At 55.2% G+C, this 24778-nt stretch overlaps 1 protein-coding gene across 3 annotated transcripts in view; it reads left to right on the forward strand.

Moving 5' to 3' along the window:
* The first annotated feature begins 4272 nt into the window (after positions 1-4272).
* EVI5L (ecotropic viral integration site 5 like) overlaps positions 4273-24778 on the forward strand; it is a 28967-nt gene continuing 8461 nt past the window's right edge. For all 3 annotated transcript variants that reach the window (XM_033134763.1, XM_033134764.1, XM_033134765.1), the window contains exons 1-10: positions 4273-4435; positions 15156-15339; positions 16619-16808; positions 17246-17470; positions 17576-17650; positions 18311-18436; positions 19772-19915; positions 20069-20158; positions 21243-21340; positions 21421-21481. In XM_033134763.1, coding sequence (XP_032990654.1) covers positions 15203-15339; positions 16619-16808; positions 17246-17470; positions 17576-17650; positions 18311-18436; positions 19772-19915; positions 20069-20158; positions 21243-21340; positions 21421-21481 — 1146 coding nt within the window. In that variant the 5' untranslated portion in view covers positions 4273-4435; positions 15156-15202. The remainder of the gene's footprint in view (positions 4436-15155; positions 15340-16618; positions 16809-17245; positions 17471-17575; positions 17651-18310; positions 18437-19771; positions 19916-20068; positions 20159-21242; positions 21341-21420; positions 21482-24778) is intronic.

Below are 24778 nucleotides of genomic sequence, written 5' to 3' on the forward strand. Positions count from 1 at the left end.
GAAAAATAACAGTGTTGGCAAGGACGTGGAGAAATTGGAAGCCTGTTGGTGGGAATGTAAAATGGTGCAGCTCCTGTAAAAACAAACAAACAAACAAACAAAAAAACAGTGTGGCATTTCCTCAAAGAGTTAAACATAGAATTACCATATGATACAGCAAGTCCATTCCTGGGTGTATACGAAAATAATTGAAAATAGGGACTCAAAGAGTACTTGTAATTGCACACCCATGTTCACAGCAGCATTATTCACAAGCGCCGAAAGGTGAAAACAACCTAAGTGCCCATAGACAGATGAGTGAATAAACAAAAAAAGTACATACAATGGGATATCATTCAACCATGAAAAGGAATGAAGTTGTGATACATCCTACAACATGGATGAATCTTGAGGACATTATCCTCAGTGAAATAGGCCAGACATGAAAGACAAATATTATATGATTCCACTTGTATGAGGTTTCTAACAACATCAGAGAGACAAAAACTAGAATGGAGGTTACCAGGGGCTGGGTGGAGGGGGCATGGGGAGTTAGTGTTAAATGGAAACAGAATTTCTATTTGCGGATAATGAAAAAGTTTTGGAAATAGATAGTGATGATTGCACAACATTGTGAATGTACTTAAGGCCACTGAATTGTACACTTAAAAGTGGCAAGTGATATGTCATACACACAAACACACACACACACATCCTGGGGATGCCAACAAAATGTACACTTTTTTTTTTAACAGGACTTTTATTGGGGAACAGTGTGTAATTCCAGGAATTTTTTCCAAGTCAAGCTGTTGTCCTTTCAATCGTACTTGTGGAGGGCGCAGCTCAGCTCCAGGTCCAGTTGCCATTGTTAGTTGCAGAGGGCGCTGCCCACCATCCCTTGCGGAACTCGAGGAGTTGAACTGGCAACCTTGTGGTTGAGAGCCCACTCGCCCAAGTGGGAATCGAACTGGCAGACTTTGGCGTTAGGAGCACAGAGCTCCAACTGCCTGAGCTACTGGGCCGGCCCCAAGTGTACACATTTTAAGAAATATTATCTATGTATCACTTTTCAAAGTTGAATGGAATTACCATAGCGATGTGTAGTATGACATTCGCTCAAAAGATGGCGTTAATGAAATGAATGCTAGCGTCATTCGTTGTATTACAACTTTAATACAGTTTTTTCCTTTCTTAAAATGTGTATACATTTTTTGCACCCACTGTATATGTATATATACATATATATGTGTATATATATATAATTTTTTAACCACAATTAAAATTCTTCAAAGAGAGAGAGAGAGAGAGAGAGCCAAAGCTGAAATGTTTCTCAATGTCAAGCCTCAGAACTAGACCAGCATCATCTCTGATACATTCTGTTGATTAGGACAAGTGACAAAGGCAGCTCAGATTCAAATAATGGGAAAACAGACTCCACCTCATCATAGGAGAAGCTACAAATATTGTCACCTTTTTTGCTCTTTATGAGACAAGTATGAGGTCTAAGCTCATATTAATCAATATTCACAACAAATGATTTCTGAATCCAAAGTTTAACCCACAAAAAATGTTTGTGCTAACATTTGTTATGGCTAAATACTGAGAGAGGAAAAAAAAGTCTTTTAATAAATTTAAATATGCAAATCTTGATTCCAAAGAAATGACAACCGCACACAAAAACTCACAGTGGTAGAATCACAGTGGTAAAAATTGGACAAAAATTTTGATTGATGAATTAAATGTTTACTGCAAACATTACATGGGAAAAAATGTGCCTGGTAAAAATGATTTCAATAAAGTAAAAATGAACTTTGAAAATCATTTAGGAACGGTATAACTGCACCGAATAAAAAAAATGATCCTGGAATCTAATTGCTAAATGCAGTTTATCATTCAAAAGTCTTTTTTCAATGAAAATGTGTTGGATTTTTTTTTCCCCACTGTGCTTATAAAAATGGAATCAAAGTGTCCCCAGAATAAAACCATCCTTTCTGTGGAAATGGCAGTGGGAGAATGAGAGGGCCAAATGTCCTGTGCATCTTTCTGATGTTCGATTTTATTCCCTAGATACCAGATGCCCCTATCTCCCAGGCAAGGCCCCAGAAATAAACTGGTCATGACCTCTTTCTGGGGGGCCCTGAACCCCACACAGGCTTGTACCTCTGCAGACCCCTCTGTCTCCCCCATCTTGGTTATCAGTCCAGGTTTTTCTGTTCCTCGGAAGTTGTGCCTCACACCAAAGTGGTCTTTCCTGAGAAAGAGCCTCTGGAAACAAGGGCAAACCCTGAGAGTATGGCCCTTCTGAGGGCTCCTCAGTCTTCCACACGGAGGGACCAGCTCAGGGATTGTCACTTGCTTGTTGCTTGGCCCTCACCACGTCCTGGCCCTCCTGACTTAACATTCTGCATCCCATCTCCAACCATGTCCACAGGGATCTGCAGGCCCCTCCCAGACCCACCCAGAAATCAGGGGACTGTGTTCATAAGTTCATTTCAGCTTCAAACTTGGCAAATCCAAAGTCACCTTTTAACTTTGTCAGGAGTATAAAATGCCCAACACATAAGCTGATTTTAAAAGGATGTAGGTAAAGATCTGTTCTTTAAAAAATACGAAATGAGGGAGGGGAACATGGGCTTGTGAGGGAGACAGAATGCATTACATTTATTTTTACCACCCGAGTTTTTAGAAATATGTTTTGGGGTTTTTCTTAACAGTTCCAGAATTTTAATAGATGCAATGTAGATAGTAAGAGAGAGGGAGAGAGGAAAGACATACAGAGACACAGGGAGAGTAAAGACAGCAACAGAGAGGATGTAGACAGATTCAGAGTGTAGACTGAGCACAGAGAATAGACAGAGAGTGTAGACAGGGACAAAACGTAGATGGGACAAAGTAGAAAGTCAGAGAGAGATGAACGGGGCCAGGGAGCAAAGGGATGTCCGTCATTGCTCCCCAAACCATACAGAACCCCCTACTATTTAGAAGGTTGAGATCTAGATCTTAGAAGGTCCTGGCACACCCCACTCTGGGTCCCAGCCCTGCTGTTCCCAATTCTGTCTTCCCATTTACAGTCCCTATTCTGAATTTATGATGTCACCCTCTCCTGAAAGGGTCCTTCCCTGCCCCGCCCCTCCAGGGCTCATCCCTGCATCTTGGCGTGGAAGCGTGTTCTTTTTGCTAAGTCTTGCGTACTGTCAGTGCCTATCCCTACATGTCCTTCCCTAGCATGAGTAACACCCCCAACACAAACCTTGCTTTCCCTGTTAAAGAGTGTTGGGCCCACCATTCATTTATTCATTAATTCATCAAACATGTATAAGCAGTTCCCATGTGCAGGGCCCCTACTCAACAGTACTGGGAAGACCTGACTTAGGCCCTGCATGCCCCCTTACTCCCCGCAACTGTCAGTCTGGGGAGGGTGGGGGATGAGGGCCGTGTAAGTAGTGATAACACAGCCTGATCACAGCTTTAATGGGGGGAACATAAGGCACTGTGAGCCTCAGTGAAGATACTTAACCCGGCCTAGACAGACTAAGGCAGGGGGTCCGCCTGAGTCTTCCGTGTGACCCCCGCCCCCAGCACAGAGCCGGGCTCAAAGAAGAGGTGTCCTATCACCGCCCCTTCAACCTTAGGGATTTCTGGCAACGCCCCTTCTCAGACCCAACCTTATCTGGCCCCGCCCCATCGTTGTCTAAGCCACGCCCCTCCGCCCCTCCCCTATGTCATTCAATCCAGGACTCAAGCCCCGCCGCCGGCAGGCTAACCGCATACCAGTCTCACGATCCCATTGGCCAGAGAGTCTCACTTCACCGCCCTCCTTCAGTGTCATTGACTCCCTAGGTGTCAATCTTCTTTATAGAGTCCCAACAGTTGCCATGGCTTGGTTTAAGGGGCAGATAATAATGGGAGTCTCAGGACGTCTCGTTATTGGGCAGAAAGCCCGGGTCTGGGCGGGGCTTAATGCCAAACGCCTGGCTGCCTCAGTCTGGGGTTCCTCAGGACCGCAGCCGTCCCTCAGACACACCCCTCTTTCCTCGCTATTGGCCCCGCTAGGTGTTGATCAACAGGATTCCACATTCTTATAGGCAAAACCACTCGTCCTTCATTGCTTCCCTAATTTCAATTCGCTTCTCTCTTCAGAGGCGTCAACCTTCTGGTCATAGTCAGAGCCCTCCTCACGGAATCGCCACAGATTGGCCAAACATCCAGTCACTCCTGGCAAGTGGGCGGGGCCAGGGTGCCTGGGGGCGGTGAATTGGCTAACTGGGCCTCGGGGGCGGGGCAGCGGCTCCTGTCAGCCGGTGAAATGGCAGCGGCGGAGCGGGTGGCGGCGGCGGTCTCGGGGGGCGGCTGAGGGGGCCGGGCCGGGGCTGCGGGGCAAGCGGCACGGTGGGGATCGGCGGCGCGGCCCGGGACGGCGAGGCTCGGCACGGCGATGGCGGCGCGCTCGGCGCAGGTAAGGAGGCGGCGCGGGCCGGGCCTCCTGGGCGCCTTCTTAGGCCAGCGGCTCCGCGCTGCGGCCCGCGGGGGCCGGGCCAGACCGGGAGTCCGGCCGCGTCGCCCTGGAACCCGCGCTGGGAGCCCTCGGCACTCCCAGGACGGACCTGGCCGTCAGCCTCAGACCCTGGCCTCCGCCCACCCTCCTTCCCGACACCTCCCGACTTCTCAGGGCCCCTCCCCGCACCCTTCCAGGCACCCCGTCTCCCACCCCGCCCCCTCCCGGGGAAGCCCTCCCAGGTCCATGATCCCCACCCACCCTCTTTACTGACCCTCAGGACCCCTCCCGGGACCCTCAGGGCCCTCCCCCAGCCCCACCCTGCAGACCCGCCCCCCCGCAGTCCCAGGATATCCCCCCAACCCGTCCTGATCCCTTAGGACCCCTCCCATCTGCAGACCCTATGCCATCCCTTCCCTCCCCTGGCTACCCATGCTATCTCGGGGCCTCGATCTGCTGCCACCCCCAAGGATACCAACCTCAGAGCCCTCCCTACCCCTCCCTTCTGACCCCACAGGACCCCTGCCTAGCCTCTCTGTAGGTCAGTATTCCTGACTACAGACCTCACCTCAGTCTGCTGGCTCATCTCCCACTCCCAGCAGCCCCCTGCCCAAGGGCACCCCTAAAAATCACTCTTCAGGGTCCTCCCAGCACACTCCAGTAACTCCACACACACCCCTGATCCTGATTCGTCTTGAACCCTGCTTCTTGGAAATCCACTCTCAAATCATGCTCAGGAACCCTGCTCCCCCGACCCCCCATGTTCTGAACCATACACACACGCGCACACACACACACACACACACACTCTCTCTCACACAGGGCTCCTCAACACCCCTCCTTGGACTTCACCTGCCCAGGCCCTTCTGGAGTCCCCAACAGCTCCCAGCTCTGTCAGGGCAGAGGTGTGAGCTGACTGCCCTTGCCCCAGGCAGCCAGCCTGTCCAGCCACACCAGCCTCCCTGAGCCAGTGCCCCCATTGTGGCCCTGGAGGTGGTGGGATGACCCAGAATCTCCCAGAACTCCTGTGGACACACTCTAGGCCTCTTCCCCTTTATCCATCTCTCCCTGCGTTGCCCTTCTTCCAAGGGAAGGACACTCACTCTCCTACACCAAAGTCACTCAAAAAGAACCCCTGCCTGCCCCCTGATTTATGCCACCTCCTGGTGATAGGGGGAGTTCAGACTGCTCCTGGCCCTGGTTCTGAAGTCTGAGCAGACTGGTGGGACCAGCGTGCTGACCCGTCACACCTGCTGGCCTCCGACAGCAGGGCCAGTGCTGCTGCCCAGGGGCAGCCCCTGACAGTCCATGTGAGTTCTTTCACCCACGACCAGTATGTTATGCCAAAATGAAACAGCTTCCTTCTTTTCTGGCATTTGGGACCCGGTGGGGCTGCGTTTGGGCCTGCCAGAAGCAGACAGCTCTTTGTTAAGGAATATTTTCGGAAGGGAAAAATGTGCTGAAGAGGCTTGGCTGGGACATGAGTGAGTCGTCGGCTTGGATTTTCCCTTAACTGGGCTGTGATCGAGCTAGAGGACCCATGTCCATTGCATCTTTCTGGGTTGTGTTGGCTCTTTCTGCCCGTCGTGCCCCACCACCACCCTCGCCCTCAGGTCCAACCTGTGGGTTCCCCTGGGCTTCTGTGGTTGACTGCGGGTGGTTTGAAGGAACTGCAGGTGGCTTGGCCCTGGCACAGGGATGAGGCGAGACAGAGAGGAGAGCAGATCACAGAACTGGCAAGCTGGCATGGCCAGGACTGCAGGGAGTAAGGAGGAGCCCCGAGTCCCTCCGGTGCGGAATCCAATCAGTCCAGCCCCAGCACTGCCTGTCTGGGCTCCTTCGAGTAATATAAGCAAGCCTAAAAAACCTCAGGTAAACAGGACCAGGCTTCTTTGTGGATGTTCACCAGTGGATTCTGGATGACCTGGGGGAAAAAGCACATCTTGGCTTGGGGCCTCAACTTTTCCATCTGGAAAATGGGATAAATTCTTAGAATAGTAGTTTATACTATAGGGGAGCCCGTGGGGTAAGGATGTGGCTTTGAATGTCCCCTGGGCACCGTGTGGAAGGGGTCAGTGGAGTGCAGGAGGGCAGTTGCCCATCTATGGCTGCCAGCAGAATCACCAGCCACCTTGTCCCTGGTTGTAATTAGGTGATGCCTCACTGGATAATGGCTGACTCTCTGTGGCCAAGCTGCCCCGCAGGAAGCCGGCTTCAGTCGGGGCTGAGAGATGGTCTGTTGTGTTGGGGACAGAGGGCAATGGGGGGGGCCTGCTTGTGGCCGTGTCTCCACCCCATGTGGACCACTGATGATGAGTAGGGAGGGGTTTGTTCTGCCCACTTGTTGAAGGGAGGAGTAAATGAAAAGACTCCTGAAGGTCATGAGGCACACAGGAAATAAACTGCACAGCCTCCCCAGGGTAGGACTTCGTGCGGGTGTGGGGGGCAGAACGCTGTCCAGGAGAGACTGTGAGCTCCTTAGGAAAACACCAGAAAGCTCCCAGGCAGGGCTTGTGAATGATATCAATGCATTTTTACCCTAGGCTGGGGGACAGGTTTGTGTCTTTGTGTATGTGCTTTGATAGGTGCGGGGGCCAAGGGGGAATGTGATGTCAACCTCCTCCTGCAGAATATAGATGCTGATTGTTCCACCACATGCCAGGATTTGAGTCAGATGCCAGGGTCTGAAGGAATGTAGAGGTGGTCCCTGCTCTGCATCGGAAGGTCCTCTCAACGTCACGAGACAAGAGCTAGAACCTGTAGTGCACACTGATTGGGCCCCTGCCACCTGCCCGGCCCTGTGCCAAGCACCGTTTACGTATTATCTCATCTAATCCTCCAGACAACCTGGAGGAACTGGGATTCCAGGGCCATGCCCTTACCCTCACCTCCTGCTGCCTGCTGTGTGGAAGCACGAGAAGACTTGTGTGCAGCGTGCTGCTGTGGGAGCACAGGAAAGGGCCCTGCGCATTTCTGGGGTGTCAGGGAAGAAGGAGCAGGGATGACGTATGGGGTATTCCAGGCAGCCAAAGTGCTTGGACGGAGGCCCAGGAAACAGGAACAAGTGCGGTGCATTCAGGGATGCGTGCCTCGTTTGATGGGCCTCAGCCGCAGCCTTCATGCCCCAAAGGCGACCCACGGGGCCCGCCCCATGGACCTCCCTGGTCACGGTGATGTGGAGTTGGGAGGACTCAGAAAGGTGGCAAACCGCCCCCTGCCTGGGGCAGGCTGCCGCACACCTGCTCTAGATGCCAAATGGAGGCGGTGGAAGAGGGAGGTAGTTAGCAGGACTGACCCACTGGGACCAAGGAAGAGATTCACCCCTTGCAGAGAGATGTCCACGGCTCCGTTGGCACCACTTGCCTGCACTTTTCTTCCATTTCTCAGCGCGCCGGAAGTGTTTGTGACATTGTTCTATTGAAGTCTGTCTCCCACGCAGCCCACGAGTGCCACGAGGGCAGGGCAGCTGTCTGTTGATGGTTGAGTCTCAGGTGAGTCTAGGGTACATAGCAGATGCTCCGTAAATGCTTGGCTGCTTTAGAAGCAGACAGTTGTCCCTACTCACCCGCTTTTGAAAGGGCCTGGAGCTCTTCCCGGGGTCGGTCAGCCTGCCTTGGAGAGCTTCCAAAGGCAGAATGGACCCACCTCACCCCTACCCCCAGGCCCAACCAGCCTTTGTAGCAGGAAAAATACCATCTTGGCCTTGAAGAACCAGGAACCTTCGCAAGATGGTACTTCTCTTATTCACCTGTCCCTGGAAGGCTTATGAGGCCTTTACATCTTTTCCTTTGTCATTCTCGGGGACACAAAGGTATGGGGACATGAAAGATTTGTCAGGAATGAACTTGTTTTGGTGGCAGAAAGTAAGCTGGTGACTATAAAGGGTAGCAAGCTATTTTTTAGGTCGGAAGGGACTCCACAGGTCAGAAGGGTCCGCCCTTCAGATTTTAGCCTGAAGGTATTTGCTGCTGCTGCTTTTATGACCAATAATGACGATTAGAGTTTCACGGAGTTTAATCTTTAAACAGGGTCACCACGTAAGGGTTGGGCCTACTGAGGAGGGAAGGTGTGTTTATTGATTCCACAAGTATCAGGTGCCTGATGGTGTGCTAGACGCTGGGATCCAGTGGGGGGCTGGACAGCCCCTTCCCTCATGGAACTTTCTAGCCAGCAGAGAGTACATATTATGGGCCAGCTTCTATCCCAAATGGGTGTTCGCTCAGGCATGCCTCCCAACAAAACCTGTGACGTGGGTGCTATCATTAGCCCTGTTTCCAGGTGAAGAAACTGAGGCAAAGGGCATTGTCCCCGAGATCACAGATAGAAAGTGGTAGAGGAGGGACTTGAACCCAGGTTTCTGGCTCTGAAGTCCTCGCAGGAAGCCAGGAGATCTGGGATCAGTTAGCCACACACACAGCCATGATATGTGGGTGTGGAAACATGCAGTGTCGCCTAGAGGAGCAGCTAGAACTGGGGCAAGGGGAGGGCAGGACGTCTGAATTCCAGCTGCTGTCCTGCTTACTTGACGAGCAGCTGGCCCATGAGTGGCCTACCTCTTGCCAAGGAAAAGGACATGATATGCCAGGCCATTTTCCCTGGAGTGGGAGCCAGGCTGGGCCATGGTGGTCTGCTGGGCCTGGGGTCACATGACAGCTTTCAAGGGTTCAGATTCAGAAATGACTCTGTGTTCCCATAATCATTAGAGGTGGATGGTCAGTCAGGGGGAGGGGAGGGAGGGAGCCAAAAGGAAAGAAAACTTGAGGCCTTTATTCCTGGCGCCTCTGAAAATGCCAAGCTCTGAAAGACTTTCACTGAGTGCCCGCGACGCTCGGTGCTTCCCGCATATTATTTCTACAGTAAAAGAAGGCAGAGAGAGTGGCAGCACAGTAGGTCAACACAGGGCTCGGGAGTCAGAAATCCAAGTTCAAATTCTGCCCCTGGTCTAGTCGAGGGACCTTTGAGTGACCTTTCTGCTCACAGTGGCACCTCTCGTGTCAGAGCTGTCCTTCACTTTTCTATCTGCACTGCTACAGAATCTCACTCTTTTTAATTTGTAAGATAGACTTTATTTTTTAGAACAGTTTTAGATTTACAGAAAAATTAAGATTGTACAGAGAGTTCCCGCAGAACCCAAGCCCAACTCCCCTAATAGTAACATTTTAGGGGAGTCTGGTGCCTTCGTTACGATTAATGGACCAATACTGATGCATTATCACTGACTATAGTCCACACTTTACTCAGATCTCCTCAGTTTTTCCCTAAAGTCCTATTTCTGTTCCAGGACCCCATCCTGGATCCCACGTTGACATTTCCTCATCATGTCTGCTTAGGCTCCTCTTGGCTGGGACACACTTTCCTTGTTTTTGATGACCTTGACAGTTTTGAAGAGGACTAGTCAGGAATTTTCTAAAATGTCCCCTAATCTGGATTTGTCACACATTTTTCTCATAGTTAAACTGGGGTGATGTGTTTTTGGGACAAGGTGCCCTTCTCAACCCGTCATACCAAGGGCACATGCTCTTAAAATGACTTATTGCTGTTCATCTGGCTGAGCAGCACAGAAACGTTTGTCTTCATTCATTCAGCAGACATTTACGGAGCACGTAACTAAATGTCCGGTGCTGTGTTAGGGGCGTGGAGTAGGAAAATTAAGAAGATAGGCCCTTGGCTCAGAATGTCCAGGACCCAGTAGGGCCGGCAGACCTATATATACAGAGGTCATTGCCACAGAACGTGTCCTGGGCTGGGGTGTAGGGGTGGGTATTGTCAGGGAGACAGGAGAGAAGTGAGCCAGGACACTGGAGGTGGGGGGGGACAGGAAAGACTCCAAACCAGGTCTTGGAGAATGCCTTTGCAGTCCGAGGGAATAGCGTGTGCTGACGTGGGCAGGAAGAAGGAGGTCCTCTTGGCCGGCTGAGTGTGGTGGGGCTGGGATGCGAGAAGGGGCGAGGCTGGCAGGGCTGCGTACACCATGCCAGAGCGTGTGGGCTCCAAGGTGCAGGAGGGGGCCGCAAAAGAGTTGGGGGCAAGCAGCAGGCCTGGCCTGAGCGGTGTACAGCTGCATCATGGACCAGGCAGGCCCGCCTGCAGCCGGAGGACGGGCCGGTTTTAGTCAGGAGAGAATGGACTTGGGCGAGCATCTCCACGTGGGAGCCCGGAGGGTTTCCCAAACGCACGCCCAGTCAGCCTCCTGACTTGGCCCACAAGGCCCTTCGGGGTCTTGGTCCCTGCAGGACTGTCGAGTCACTTCTGGAGTGGCACCCGCCCCTCCCCACTGCCTCTGAACCAGGTTCCTGTGCCAGCCCACTCCGTCCCTTATCTTCTTTGTAACTGAAGTGTAATTCCCATAACGTAAAATTCACCCTTTTAAAGTGAACAATTCAGTGGGTCTTAATATATTCACAAAGTTGTGCAACAGTCACCACTGTCTGATTCCCGAACACTTCATTACCCCAAAAAGAAATCCTGTGCACATTTTCTCGCCCATTCTCACCACCTGCCAGGCCCCAGCTCCCAGCAACCACTAATCAACTTTCTATCTTTAAGGACCTACCTATGCTGGACATTTCCTATAAATGGAATCGTGTCACTTGTGGTCTTTCATGTCTGCCTTCTTTCACTCTGCATCATGTCTTTGAGGTCCATCCATGTTGTAGCACATATCAGAGCTTCCTTCCTTTTCATGGCGGAATAATACTCCATTGCGTGAATAGACCACATTTTGTGTGTCCATCATCTGTCGGTAGACACTTGGGTTGTGTGCACTCGTTGACTATTGTGAATAGTGCTGCTCCAAACAGTCGTGTATAAGTTTTTGTGTGGATACATGTCTTCCATTCTCTGGGGTAGACATCTAGGGGTGGAATGGCTGGGTCATATGGTGACGCTGTTGTTTTATAACTTTTTGAGGAGCTGCCAGACTGTTTACCGCTTTACCTAATCCTTTATTCCAAGCGTTTCTCTCAATCTGTAATAGAAAGTTTAGATGACCGTTTCTTGGTCTCTTCCCCCTGTATCCTCTGAGTGGGCAGAGGCTGTGTTCTTTACCCACCAGCCTTCAGCCCTCAGCATGCTGCCTGGCACCTGGCAGGCATCCAGTAAATATTGGTGGGTGGGCAGATGGGTTCAATTCCTCAAAAATTTCTCAACTCTTAGGTCGTACCAGATTCAGCAGGAGACTCTGCAGTAGTGGTGAATCACCCCAAGAGTGGTGATTCCTGCCCCGGCGGGGGGTCTGATGAAGTTCAGGAGCCAGTTGTCAATCTCAGCCAGTGCTTGGGAGTTAGAAAAAGCTGGGAACGGAGATGTCACAATTGCCAACATATATTTGGCCATTTAGCCGTGAGAGTGAATAACCAAGGGCCGAGGCAGGGCCTGCAGGGAAAGAGGCACCGTGCAGGAGACTGAGAAGCCCTGGGTAGAGAGGCAGGAGACCCAGGAGCCCTGCCTCTTAGAAACTGGATGGGAGAGAACTTCACAAAGGGGGAGGTATGACCAGCAATGTCCAGTACCCCTGAGAGGGGACAGGGAGAGGGAGAAAGAGGTGGGAGACATCTGGCATCTGGACCTTTCTGCCCCCATGTACCCCATTCCAGCTCACCAGCTCAGTCTCTTCCCACCCCTCTGGCTTGGCTTAGCTTCCTAAGCCATGGTTTGCCCTCTGGGGGCATGGCAGATGGTGGTGCCAGCAGGGGCAGGGTTAGGTGGCCCACTACCCACTCTGTGGGGGCCAGGATCCCCCTTTGGGTGGCTGAGGTAGAGCAATGGCAAAGGGCATTGAAGTTGGGGACATTGAGAGGGGACCTATGTGTGGATCTCAGACGAGGTGGCCCCTCAGCACTTGAAGGGATCTGCCTTGTCTCTGTGCCCATCCAGCAAGGGAGGAATGGGTGCATACCCTGTGGAGATGGGGTCTTGTCACCTCATTCCACTCTATGTCCCATGCCTACAACAGTTCCTGGCCCTCAGACAGCCCTCGGTAAGTGCCAGGGAAGGAATGGTTGAGCCAGTAAGAGTTATAGTGCTCCGGAGAGGGAGGCAGGGCTGCCCACACGGCTGGGATGGCAGCAATCCAGGGTCCAGCCCAATCTCCTCCGTTACCAGGGTGGCGAGGTCTGGTCAGTGCAGAAAGTGTGCATGTGTGTGTGCATGCGAGAGTCTGCATGGGTGTGAGACAGTGTGTGAATGCGTGTGCGTCTAAGAGTGTCTGTGTATGGGTGTGAGGTGGTGTGTACCTGGCTATATGAGTGAATCAGTGTGTCTGTGTGAGTGTGTGTGGATTCGTCAGGAGAATGGCTTTCAAGGGTCAGGCAGTGTTGAGAGAGTCTGGGGATGAGTCAAGAGAAAGATCCTGAGGGATCAGAAGTTTCTGTCGCTCAGACTGCAAGTTTCAGCCCTGTGTAATGAGTCAAATCTATTTCCTGTACGAAATACACATTAATATGTGATACACAGCCGAACACACTCTGCTAGTGGATGGTCCTTGGTGTTTTTATAATCAGAAACCCAGACCGGAACCATTTTCTCGGGTTCTTTGGGGGAGGGGGCAGACCCATGCAGTCTAAGGCCCCCACTGCTCCCTAAATCCAGCTGTACTTCTGAGGTTCTAATTCTCACCGGCACCACCTAGCCCCACCACCCAACTCTGAAGCTGGGATACCCATGCGGCCTGCCCAGCCCCTCCCTGCTGGAGAGATCCTACCAGTTCAGCACTTCTTGTCCACAGCGGGTCGCCGCCCTGCTCAGCCACAGACGTGACTCTGCAGGGGGCCCTGGAGCAGCCCCCACTGTCCTTCTTTCAGGAATGATTAACTCCTGGCTTGGTGGTGCACATGGCTTGGTCTTTGGAGCAGGTGGTCCCTGGCTGGCTGAGCAATGAAAGCAAGAGGTCTTCCGGTTCTGCCAGGAGTTGCCACTTAGAGTTTGTACAACTTTCTGAAAGCCAGAGCCTTTGGCACCCAACAGACTGGGGGAGCCCTTGGGGACCAGAGGCAGAGCTAGTGGCCCTGGGGAGTCACAGAGAGAGTCCTGGGGAGGGAGGGTTGTGGGCCACCCACAAGGTAAAAGAAGAATGCACCCCCCACCCATGACAGGGCAGGAGGAAGGCCAGCACAAGGGAAGGAGGATAAGGTCAAGTCCAGCCAATCCCTGAGCCCGTGGGTATTGGTGGAGGCTGAGCTCAGGCTGCAGGAAGGTGCCCAGTGACCTAAGCGTAGCCAAGCAGGTGTAAAAGGAGGGATCTGCTGTCATCCTTTTCCATCTCCCTGTCCCCTGGGGGACCAGTTCCCCCCTCTCCAGGGACTGGGCAAAGACCCCTGCAAGCTAACCTGTCAGAGCCACGTCAGGTGGGGTCCAAGGGCGCAGAGTGGACCCCTGGTCCTGAGCATGCAGTGGGCATGAGGTGGCAGTGGGGAGCAGGATCATCCACCTGCTTCTATGGCCCCGGGGAGCCCTGGTCTCTCACAGCCGTGTGCTAGCCTGGGCTCAGCAAAAGTAGCGTGATTGAGCAGAAGGAACGCTGTCCCCGTGCCTAGTGGCCTTCCCTTTCATAGCCATTCCTGACCCCTAGGACCTCCCACCTGGGTGATGCCAACCCCTGCAGGCATGGCAGAACCCGGAGCCCTGCTTCCCAGCTAGCCCTCAGCCCTGGCCTAGGGGTGGGTAATAATGGCCAATGTTTGTGGAGCGATCACTAAGTATCAAGCACTGTTCTTACACGTCATGCGCAGTAGCTTGCTCAGTTCTCACAGCCACCCTCTGGGGTCAGTCCTGTATGATCCTCAGTCTGTGCAGACTCAGAGAAGCCAAATGACTGGCCCAAAGCCATACAGCTGGTTGAGGGGCTGCCACGCTTTTGGCACAAGTCCATCTGAGTCCAGAGCCTTCGCTGTGCTGCCTCTCATAGGGCTGGCACAAGGCAAGGCCAGTGTCCTCAGAGCCGCCGGGAGTGGGGGCCCAGACTACCCCCAGGAAGAATAGGAGAGATGACCTGGCATCTGCATGGCACATGGCCAGCCCAGATCAGCATACCCATCAGAGCCTGCAGCTCTCACTCTGTCAGTCAGAGCACAGATTTCCAGCACTTTGACGCGTCTCTGGCTTCCTAGCCCAAAGGGAGTCAACACTTCCGGGCACTGGCAGCACCGACAATTATCAGTAGGGAATAATTGCTTCTGGCTGTGCCAGCAGCCCACTTTGGTTGATGAGACAGGAAAGGTCAAATGCTGAGGCAGGACTCCCCGGGTAGGCCACAGTAGGGGACGGGGAGCAAGATGGTCAGGAAGCGCTGCCAAAGCAGGGACTCCTGTGCCCCAAGGTCCCAGCAGGGGCTCTGAGTGACGGGAGCCTCGGCCCGGGGGCCTGCTGAAGACTCGAGTGTGGTGTCGAGCCTTGGCCTTCATAGGACAGCTCGGGCCCTGGCGTGGCCCTCCGAGCTCGTCCAGGCATCTGGACGGCACAGGCAGGGATCCCAGAAGCCAGCGTCTGGAGTACAAGGCACTGGCGCGGCTGTCAGCTAGGCTGGGGTGCATAGGAACGAGGGGTGCACCGAGTGGACAGACCAGAGGTGGGAGCCCAGAGTGATGAAATGTCCCCAGGTGAGCAGCAGGCTCATTTGGCCCAGAGCTGGCAGGAGAGGATGGGCACTCAACCCAATGCTGACCACGTGTGTCTCCGCCCCCAGACAGAGCTGTGACCTGGCCCTGCTCGCAGCTGACGAGCCTGCCCACCATGGCAAGCCCCACTCTGAGCCCTGACTCCTCGTCCCAGGAGGCCCTGTCAGCCCCCACCTGCTCCCCTACCTCTGACTCTGAGAACCTCAGCCCCGATGAGCTGGAGCTGCTGGCCAAGCTTGAAGAGCAGAACCGGTGAGTTGGAGTTTGAAGGTTGGGAAGGGGCTGCACGGGTACAGCTTGGGCCCCAAACAGAACTTTCGCACACTCAGAATTGAGTGTGTCCCCCTCATACTCAGAATTGAGCCCAGCCCTGGGCAAAGGAAGGGTTCCTACCAGAGACAAGGGATGTCTTCTGTCATCCTCCTAACCCTGGGTGAACAGAGTGCCCCATTCAGATGGAGACTGAGGTTTCCAGAGGCAGAATGGATCTGTGAACCTGGCCGTGCTTCACAAGCCTTTGTCAGCCGGGGGATTAAAGCCTCTGACTCTGGAGGCAGGGCTTCCCACCTTCCTCCTCTGGCCCTCCCCTTGTTTTAAAATGTGGCTTTATTATCATTCAGCTCTGGTGAGGTGGACAGATGAGGAGAGGACTGCCGTAGGAAAGACAGTTTGTCACTCACAGGCCCCTAGAAGCAGGAAGCAGGGCACCCCGTGCAGGGCCCCACAGGGAGGCACCATGGTCGGTCAGGAGGCCAGGGGGAAATGCGGGCCAGAGCCTCTATTGTGGTTTCTGAGGGAAGGCACGGGTGACTCAGGGGAAACAGGCCTGGGACTGGCTGGCTTGAATAATTTCAGCGGGCTCTGGGGCATAAGGGCTGGCCCTAGCTGTCTGGCACCTGGCCTGGGGGTGACCAGGACAGAGATAGTGGCCCCTGAGTGTGAGAGCCTGATAATGGAGGTGGTGGGTTTGTGGGTTCTGGATTGGTTGGTTTGCACATGGAAGAGGCACAGTCGGTGAGTCCCTAACTATCTCTAAGAATTAGCTAGGCCACGGATGGGCAGTCCCTCTAGTGTCAGCGAGGCCCCAGCTGTCAAAGCATCAGAAACCCAGGGTTCATATAGCCCCTCGTTTGCTGGTTGCCCCCAGCCAGTGTCTCACCCTCTCTGCGCCTCATCTGTAAAGCGTGGATCTTGACAAAACCTGCCCTGCAGAGTTGGTACGAGACTCCATGAGCTGATTCTCAGCCCAGTGCTGGGCACAGAATAGGACAAACAAATGGGAGTAGCCTCTCCAGGGGCAGAAAGATGGACCACGGCTCAGAGAGGTTAGGGCACCGGCCAAGGTCACTGAGCAAGGACTACACAGCAAGAACAACTTAGACCCAATCCCTAGTGGCCTCTGGAAGCCCCAGGAGGAGGGGCCGGGCTCCCCAGCAGTCCCCTGGCCCCAGGGAGGCACTGGAGCCCAGGGACGGGTGGGAGGCGCCTGCAGCCCAGACCTGCCTCCACCGGCCCGCCCCGCCCCGCCTAGGCTCCTGGAGGCCGACTCCAAGTCCATGCGCTCCATGAACGGCTCCCGGCGGAACAGCGGCTCCTCGCTGGTGTCCAGTTCCTCTGCCTCCTCCAACCTCAGCCACCTGGAGGAGGACACGTGGATCCTATGGGGCCGAATCGCCAACGAGTGGGAGGAGTGGCGGCGCAGGAAGGAGAAGCTGCTTAAGGTGGCAGGGGTGGGGTGGTGGGGCTGGGCGGGCGGCCCAGGGCCAAGGGGCGGATGGCGGGTAGCTGGCCTGGTCACGTGGCCGCCAGACAGCAGTACCAGGGTCTGTCAGGGACCCCGGCATAGGCAAAGGGGTACAAGTGCAGACATGCAGGCAGTTTCAGGGGACCTTGCCAGGGCCGGGGGAGGGGAGACCGTGTGGGTGGGACTGGCCAGGCCTATGTGTGTGTTGTCTGCCCCCACCCCATGTTCCATGACAGACATGGGGCAGCACATGCAGCAGTGTGGATTCCATCTGCAGTGCACAGACTCAGCCAAGCTCTGGGCCACACATGTGATGTGGGCAAGCCCCTTCTCAGGGCTGCACTAGGTGGCTGCGGGGAGGCTGCACTGGGACGGCATCCAGCCCGGCCTCCCGCTCCCCCGCCCTGCCCCCAGGAGCTGATCCGCAAGGGCATCCCGCATCACTTCCGGGCCATCGTGTGGCAGCTCCTGTGCAGTGCCACGGACATGCCCGTCAAGAACCAGTACTCGGAGCTGCTCAAGATGTCCTCGCCGTGCGAGAAGCTGATCCGCAGGGACATTGCCCGCACCTACCCGGAGCATGAGTTCTTCAAGGGCCAGGACAGCCTGGGCCAGGAGGTCCTCTTCAATGTCATGAAGGTGAGTCCCCCGCCGCCCTCTGGCCCTGCATGCAGAAGCACTGTCGATCGGCCTGCTGTCACCGGGCCTGGCAGGGCCTGCCCTGACGCTCACATTCCCTTGCAGGCATACTCCCTGGTGGACCGGGAGGTGGGCTACTGCCAGGGCAGCGCCTTCATCGTGGGCCTGCTCCTCATGCAGGTAGGTGGCCGGGGCCAGGCCCATGGCAGGGACCAGCCCAACCGGGCCCTGCTTCCAGGAGGCGGACAAAAGCAGTGTTCCCCCCATCTAGTGTCCTAGAGTCAGAGCCTCCTTCTCCATCCACCTATCACCTCTGACAGGCCCCGGCCCAGGCCCCCAGTGGGTGGACACAGAGGGGCTGACCGCTTGTCTTGTCCGCTGTACCATCCAGGGGCTGGAGGGGCAGACCGTCCTACTCAGCCACCTCCCAGCGTTGGTCACAGAACTCCAGCGGGGGGCTCAGGCCGACTGTGTGGAGTTTATGGGGCTGGAGGTTTCCTCCAGAGAACCCAGCAGGCTTAGGAACAGGAGAGCGGAGACACTGGGAGGGGCTGTGGACGTGGCCACACTGGGGATTCAAGTCCCAGCTCCACTGTTCCTGCCAGGAGGTCTTCGGCAGGTGACTTCGGCCTCAGGAGATTTCTCATCAGTAAACAAGGGTGACGATATTTACCAGAGGTTCATTGTGAGAGTCCAGGCAGCCCACACAGTCTGCGTTCAAGAAATGTAACTGGAGCAGAGATAGGCCAGCGCTGTACTGGAAGAGTAGCAAGTGCCCCCAACCCCAGCGCCTGCCCACACTCACGCACGCCCCTGCCCGCCCCCCCCTCCCCCCCGCAGATGCCTGAGGAGGAGGCCTTCTGCGTGTTCGTGCGGCTGATGCAGGAGTACCGCCTGCGGGAGCTCTTCAAGCCCAGCATGGCTGAACTGGGGCTGTGCATCTACCAGTTTGAGTACATGCTGCAGGTGAGGCGCCCTGCGCAGCCCACGGGGCACAACCTGGGCTGTCCCAGAGCCACTCTGAAAATTCCAGGGCTGAGAACTCAACTCCAGACGTCCCAGCTCAGAACAGGGCTCTAGTCCCTGGGGGCTGTGTGGCACTGCCCCCAAGCAGGCTTAGAGGGACAGGGCAGAACTAGCCACTTACCATGAGAGCTCCTGAGAGCTCGGGACTCCCAGCCAGAGGGCAGAGGGGTCCAGCTGGCTCTCCTCAGACACACCCATGACCCCCTCCCTGTCTGCTCCTGGGATGGCGGGAGGAAGGAAAGTGTTGTCTGCCTGCCTTTGATGATTACCAGAGAGCTGCAGACTTCTCTGTTTATAAATAGCAGCCCCCGCAGGGCCTGCTCCTGGCTGGCAGACAGAGCTGAGTGTGTATACAAGCGCACGCACACGCACGCACACACACCCCTCAGCCTGCTCCGAAGCCTGTCACAGGTGGGGCTGTGCAGCTCTGTGCAGCTCTGTGCAGCAGTGGGCAGGGGGATGGGAGGCGGGCCCCAGGATACACCTAGTCCTCAAGCCTGGAGGACTGGGAGTAGTTGCTGTCGCGTAAGGGCACCTGGTCGGGCCAGCAAGCAGGGGACCCAGGCTTGCAGAGAAGAAGCGGCACCACCCCTGGCTGCTTAGCCAAAAGCCCCCAAGCAAAGTAGCTGGACGGCACCAGGGAGCCACTGGGTCTGGGAGGAAGCCCGGGGTAGGTGGTAGGGCGAAGAGAACCACCTGAGTCCCTTCTCCAGTGAAGGACATCCAGGGAATCCTAATGCCTTCTCCAGCCTGTTTCCCCAGTTGCTGTCACTTTGCCGCCGTCTAAAGTTCAGGCCAATCAGGCATGCCCTGAGCATTGCTGGGTACAGAGCATGAAGTGGGGAGCTGTGGGGGGAAACAGCGACTGGCGGAATACAGGGTGAGCCGCAATGGGCTCACTCTCTGGGTGACCTTGCAGAGGTATGTAAAACCATCTCGAGCCTCAGAAGCCCCCTGTCCACCAGTCGTAAGGAGCTCATGAGCCGGGAGGAGAGCAGCTGGGCCAGCACCTGTGAGCTGCTGCTACTTCTGCCACCCCTGCCTGCAGCCCCACTTCATGCTACTCAAAGCTCTGGGGTACTTCAGCCTCACCCAAACATAGTGCTGAGGGCACAGAAGAAGGGAGCCAAGGGCTGCCCAAGGCAGATCAGGGAAGGCTTCCTGGAGGCAAGGCTGCCAAGGCCCAGCACTTGCAGGTGGAGGGAGCCTGTGGGCACGAACAGCTGTGCCCGGGGTTGTCCTCACTGTGCCGGGCCTCTCCCCACGACCCCTCAGGAGCAGCTCCCGGACTTGAACACCCACTTCCGCTCCCAGAGCTTCCACACGTCCATGTACGCCTCGTCCTGGTTCCTCACACTCTTTCTGACCACCTTCCCACTGCCTGTCGCCACCCGTGTCTTCGACATTTTCATGTATGAGGTCAGGACCCCTCGCATCCCTTCCTCTCCCAGAGGCCCTGCACTGGAAGCAGAGCCCAGCCAGGCTGGGGAAGGGTCGGGGGGCTTGGGGAGGGATCGGGGAGTTCCCTGGGAGGGCAGGACCAGGGTGGCACTGTCCCCGCTGCCTTTGCAGGGCCTGGAGATCGTGTTCCGGGTGGGCCTCGCCCTGCTGCAGGTGAACCAGATGGAGCTGATGCAGCTGGACATGGAGGGCATGTCCCAGGTAGGCCCAGGGTGGGGTGGGATTGCCGCCCAGCGGGGGCACCTGGGCAGGTAAAGCCTCCTGCAAGACTGGGGAGGGCCTGGCGCTCCTGAGCACCCTTAGCCTTTCCCATTTCCTGTGGCTCCCAGGCCTCCCTGAAGGACCAGGGGGGCGCTGAGGAGCCCCGGACTCTGCCAGACACAATCCAGAGCTAGCTGCCTGACAACAGGGAGACAGGAAGGCCCAGGCCCCGGGAGGTCCCAGTCTCTCTCTCCTGCCAAAGCTGATATGGCAAATAGTCATACTAGCCAAACCATGAGGCCTTGAGTGTGGCTTCGATGAGGGCACAGGCGGGAGTAAGGAGTCTGGGCTGCCCCGCTGGCCCACCCCACCCTAGCCGCCCTGCTGCTCTGCTGCTCGGGAAGAGGCCAGCCTACTTCTCACCGCCATGTCCCCACCCCACATGCAGTCCCCTGCCCCCTCCCAGCGTCCTCCAGCTGGTGCTTCGGGAAAGAATGCACAAAGGCCGCGGTTGTGTCCACAAACACGGGCGTCCATTGTCCACAGCTGCCAGAGGGTCCAGCTGGGCTGGGAAGCAGGAGCCAGCCTGGCCCCGACCCACAGCAAGCTGTGTCCATTGGTGGCTCTCACTTAACCCTTTGAGGAGGCCCCAGGGGCCCCAAGTGGACAGGTGGACCCCTGAGGAGTCTTCCCTCCAGGTTGCTCGGGCTGCCCCAATTCCACAACCTCTTCAGTCTCCTCTCACTGCCCGGGGGCACGGCATGCCTCCCCCTCCCTCTGTGAAGATCCCCTGCGCTTAGACTCCACCACCACCCCACCCCTGGCCTTCACCCTCAGGCACTCCCCCAGCCTGCTTTTCCCCTGCACACGGAAGTCCTGGCTGCAGCAGTTTCTCCCGCTCACACTCATTCCCTCGCTCCACAGACTGACAGAGCGCCCACAGCAGGCAGGCCGGTTACATGGCGACCTCCCGGGCAGACTGGCTCTCACCCTCCCTCTGGAGCACCCCAGCTCTCCTCCAGGGTAGCAGGGTGCAGAGCCCCAGTCGGGGCCCTCATGCCCGTGACTGCCTGTGTCCCCACAGTACTTCCAGAGGGTGATCCCCCATCAGTTCGACAGCTGCCCAGACAAGCTGATCCTCAGGGCTTACCAGGTCAAGTACAACCCCAAGAAGATGAAGAGGTCAGTGGGGGCAGCCAGGGAGCTGGCGGAACAGGGGCCCCCAGGTGGGACGGCGGCCACAGCAGCTCTCTCCTCTGTAGACTCGAGAAGGAGTACGCAGCCATGAAGAGTAAGGAAATGGAGGAACAGATCGAGATCAAAGTGAGTCCCCGGGGAGGGGGCAGTGACGGGGAGCGGGACAGGCACCGGCGGCCCTGAGGAGCTTCCCTCCCGACTCTAAAGGCGGGCGGTCACTAGGGGGCAGCCCTGCCCAACGCACGCTGCTCCCCAGACTGTCCTTAGGCTCTGAGCGGTTGTCCCTCAGCCCAGCTGCCCCTTCGCTCACCACCACAGTGTGTGAGTGAAGGCCTACCTGGCACTGGGGACACAGCAGTGGACGAGGTGGACCTGCCTTCATGGAGCCCCCACTGCAGTGGGGGGACAGTCAATGAATCCACAGGTACAGAGTACAGACTCCAGAAAGCCCTCCCGATAAAGTGTGCGGGGGAGATCGCTGCAGGCCCGGGGAGTCAATTGCTAAGGCCCGTGCAGCAGCGAGCCTGAGGGGCTGGAGGAACATCAGGAAGACTGCCATCAACGGTGGGGGCCCCGAGGTCAGGGGCCAGGGTGGGGGGAGCCCCGAGGCAGGCTGGGGCCAGATGCCAGGGCATGTAGGCCAGGGTACAGCACTTACCCACGGACCCTGGTTCCCCTGGTGCCTGGCTTGCCAGCCCAGCTAGGTTTGGGGGTACAGTTCTGTCACCAACTCCAATATATGGGCTTTTCCCCATACCACCAAGCAGTTCTCCAACACCAGCTGGGAGTCCTTCAGTTCTGATGCCATCTACCTGGAGACAGTGTCAGATCCCACAAGGCTGCTGCCCCCCCCACTTCAGAAGCCAGTCTCAGGCCCAGGTTGTCACCTATGCTTCTGACCAACTGGCTATAGATCAGAGGTTCCTGTGATCGCCTCCTTGAGTTCGATTAATTTGCTAGAGTGGCTCACAGAAGTCAGAGAAACAGTTTACTGACTAGATCACTGCTGCCGTTAATAAGGATAAACTCAGGAACAGCCAGGGGGAAGAGATGAGTAGGCCCAGGTATGGGGAAGAGGTGGACCTTCCATACCCTCTCCGGGTACCACTCTCGCAGCATCTCCAACTGTTCACCAACCTGGAAGCTCTCCGAACCCCGTCCTGTGGGGTTTTATGGAGGTTTCATTACACAGGCACAACTGATTACATTATTGACCATCCTCCACTGATTCAATGTCCAGCCCCTCTCCCCGTCTCAGAGGTCTAGGGGTAGGACTGAAAGTTCCAACCCTCTGACACTCAGTGGGATCCCCTGACAACCAGCCTAAGGAGGGGTCCTTAGGTGACCAAGGGGCTTTCCAAAAGACGCCTCATTAATATAAAAAAGAACATCTTTATCCCTCTCACTTAGGAAATTCACAGGGTTTTAGGAGCTCTGTGACAGGACTGGATGGAAGACCAAATATATGTTTCTTTTTATAAATCATAGTATCACAGGGGGTTTCCTGAGCGTGCAGTCTCTGAACCCAGACTTCCTTCCCTCTCTCCCTCTGCTTTCATCCCTCCACACGTTGATTTTAGTTATTCATTCAACAAACATTTATTGAGCACCTACTGTGTGCCAGTCACAGCAGAGACTGAGGGCCCCCCAGTCCAGTGGGGGTTGGGGGACAGACATAAACACAAACCTCAACACAGCCTGGCTTTGTCCTCTTCAGGGGCAGAGTCCCACAGTGGCTGGGACTCTAGTCCCTGGAGAGTCATAGACCAGGGTTCAAATCCCAGTTCTACCACAGACCAGCCATATGACCTGGGAAGGTGAATTCACCTCTTTGAGCCCTAGCGTCCCTTTCTGCAAAATGGGGATGACACTTGCCCTGCTGTTCAAATTATTACCACCACCACCACCAGCAGCATCATCCCTACCTCCTTTTGAAAGGCAGAGGCAGAACATAGACTAGAATCCAGGTCATCTGCCACCTATACCAGAGGGGGAAAGGGCATCATTGTTTTGGCTCTGTTTGTAGATTTCCAGAAATAGTTTTGTATCCTGAATTTTTAAGCATCTCCCTTTCTCAGGAATGGCAACCTGACTGATGCACCAGTCCAAATGTTTGGGGTGTGTGTGTGTGTGTCTTGCTCACCAGGGTCTATCAGGGGGCTTGAGGGGGGAAGCAGGGGCCAGAGCCTTTATTGGGGTTTTCAAGGGAAAGAATGGGCAAGACAGGGTAGGCAAGTTTGAGCGAGTTTAGGATTGGCTAGTTTGAATAATTTCAGGGCTCTGGGCTATAGGAGCAGCCCCTGGTTCTCCTGGGACAATTTAGGGCAGGGGAAATATTGGCTTGGTGTGTGAGTTCCATAAGAAAGTTGGGGAGGGGCCTCTAGATTGGCTGCTTTGCTTGTGAAAGGCCCTTAACAGACAGGTTGTTTCCTCTCTGTAGGAATTAGCTAGTCCTGGGAGCGGCAAGGCCTCAGGATGTCAAAGCATCAAAACTATAGAAAAAATATTTTAAAGTCTGACTAGTATAATCCCTTCCCACCCCTCAGTCTTGTTCTTTCTTTCCCTTGCCCACCCCCTCTCTGGTTTTCCCTTTGGAGTAAGCAGGAGAGAGGTAAGATGTGGGTCAGGCATATCCAGCTTCTCCAAGGATGGCTATGCTTGTGCCAAAGAGAGGTCAGAGCAGTCAAGGGGTCAGGGGTCAGGATCAAAACTTCGGATTCCAGATCACCGTGAGGGACAGAGCCCCGTGCCTGAAACAGCTCTGACTCCTGCGAGTGGGAGGCTCAGGCAACACACTGCCCAACTCTGACTCAGTTTCCCCACTCATGACATGAGTAAATGGCCATTAATCCTGGGCCTAGAGGCAAAGCAGTGAGGGACAGGGGCTCTCTGATAGCTGCTTCCCCCAAAACACAGAAGTCTTTGCCTTGTGGGAGCCAGACAGGCCCAAGTGTGGGGTAGAAACACATTTCCAAGGATGGCAGGGGTGCTGACCACCGTCCCCCCCACACACCGTCCATATCCATGAAATCACTCACATTATTTTTACTGAACCAAGGTTTGTTTTTGAAAAAAAGTCTAATGGGCCATTCTGAACAGCCCTGTTTTCTGGAATCACTGTCCCAGAACGTACCGTGTTTCTCCGAAAATAAGACCTAGCCGGACAATCAGCTCTAATGCGTCTTTTGGAGCAAAAATTAATATAAGACCCGGTCTTATATACAACCAGATCTTATAGTAAAATAAGACCAGGTTTTATATTAATTTTTACTCCAAAAGACGCATTAGAGCTGCTTGTCCGGCTAGGTCTTATTTTTGGGGAAACAGGGTAAGCCCTGGTTCTGTCCTGCCTGCAGGTGGCCTGGCCCCTCAGGAGACAGACCTCTGTGTGTACAGGAGTGGGAGGCAGGATCTGACTCACTC

The sequence above is a fragment of the Rhinolophus ferrumequinum genome, chromosome 18, assembly GCF_004115265.2.
Source record: "Rhinolophus ferrumequinum isolate MPI-CBG mRhiFer1 chromosome 18, mRhiFer1_v1.p, whole genome shotgun sequence".
Lineage (NCBI taxonomy): Eukaryota > Metazoa > Chordata > Mammalia > Chiroptera > Rhinolophidae > Rhinolophus > Rhinolophus ferrumequinum.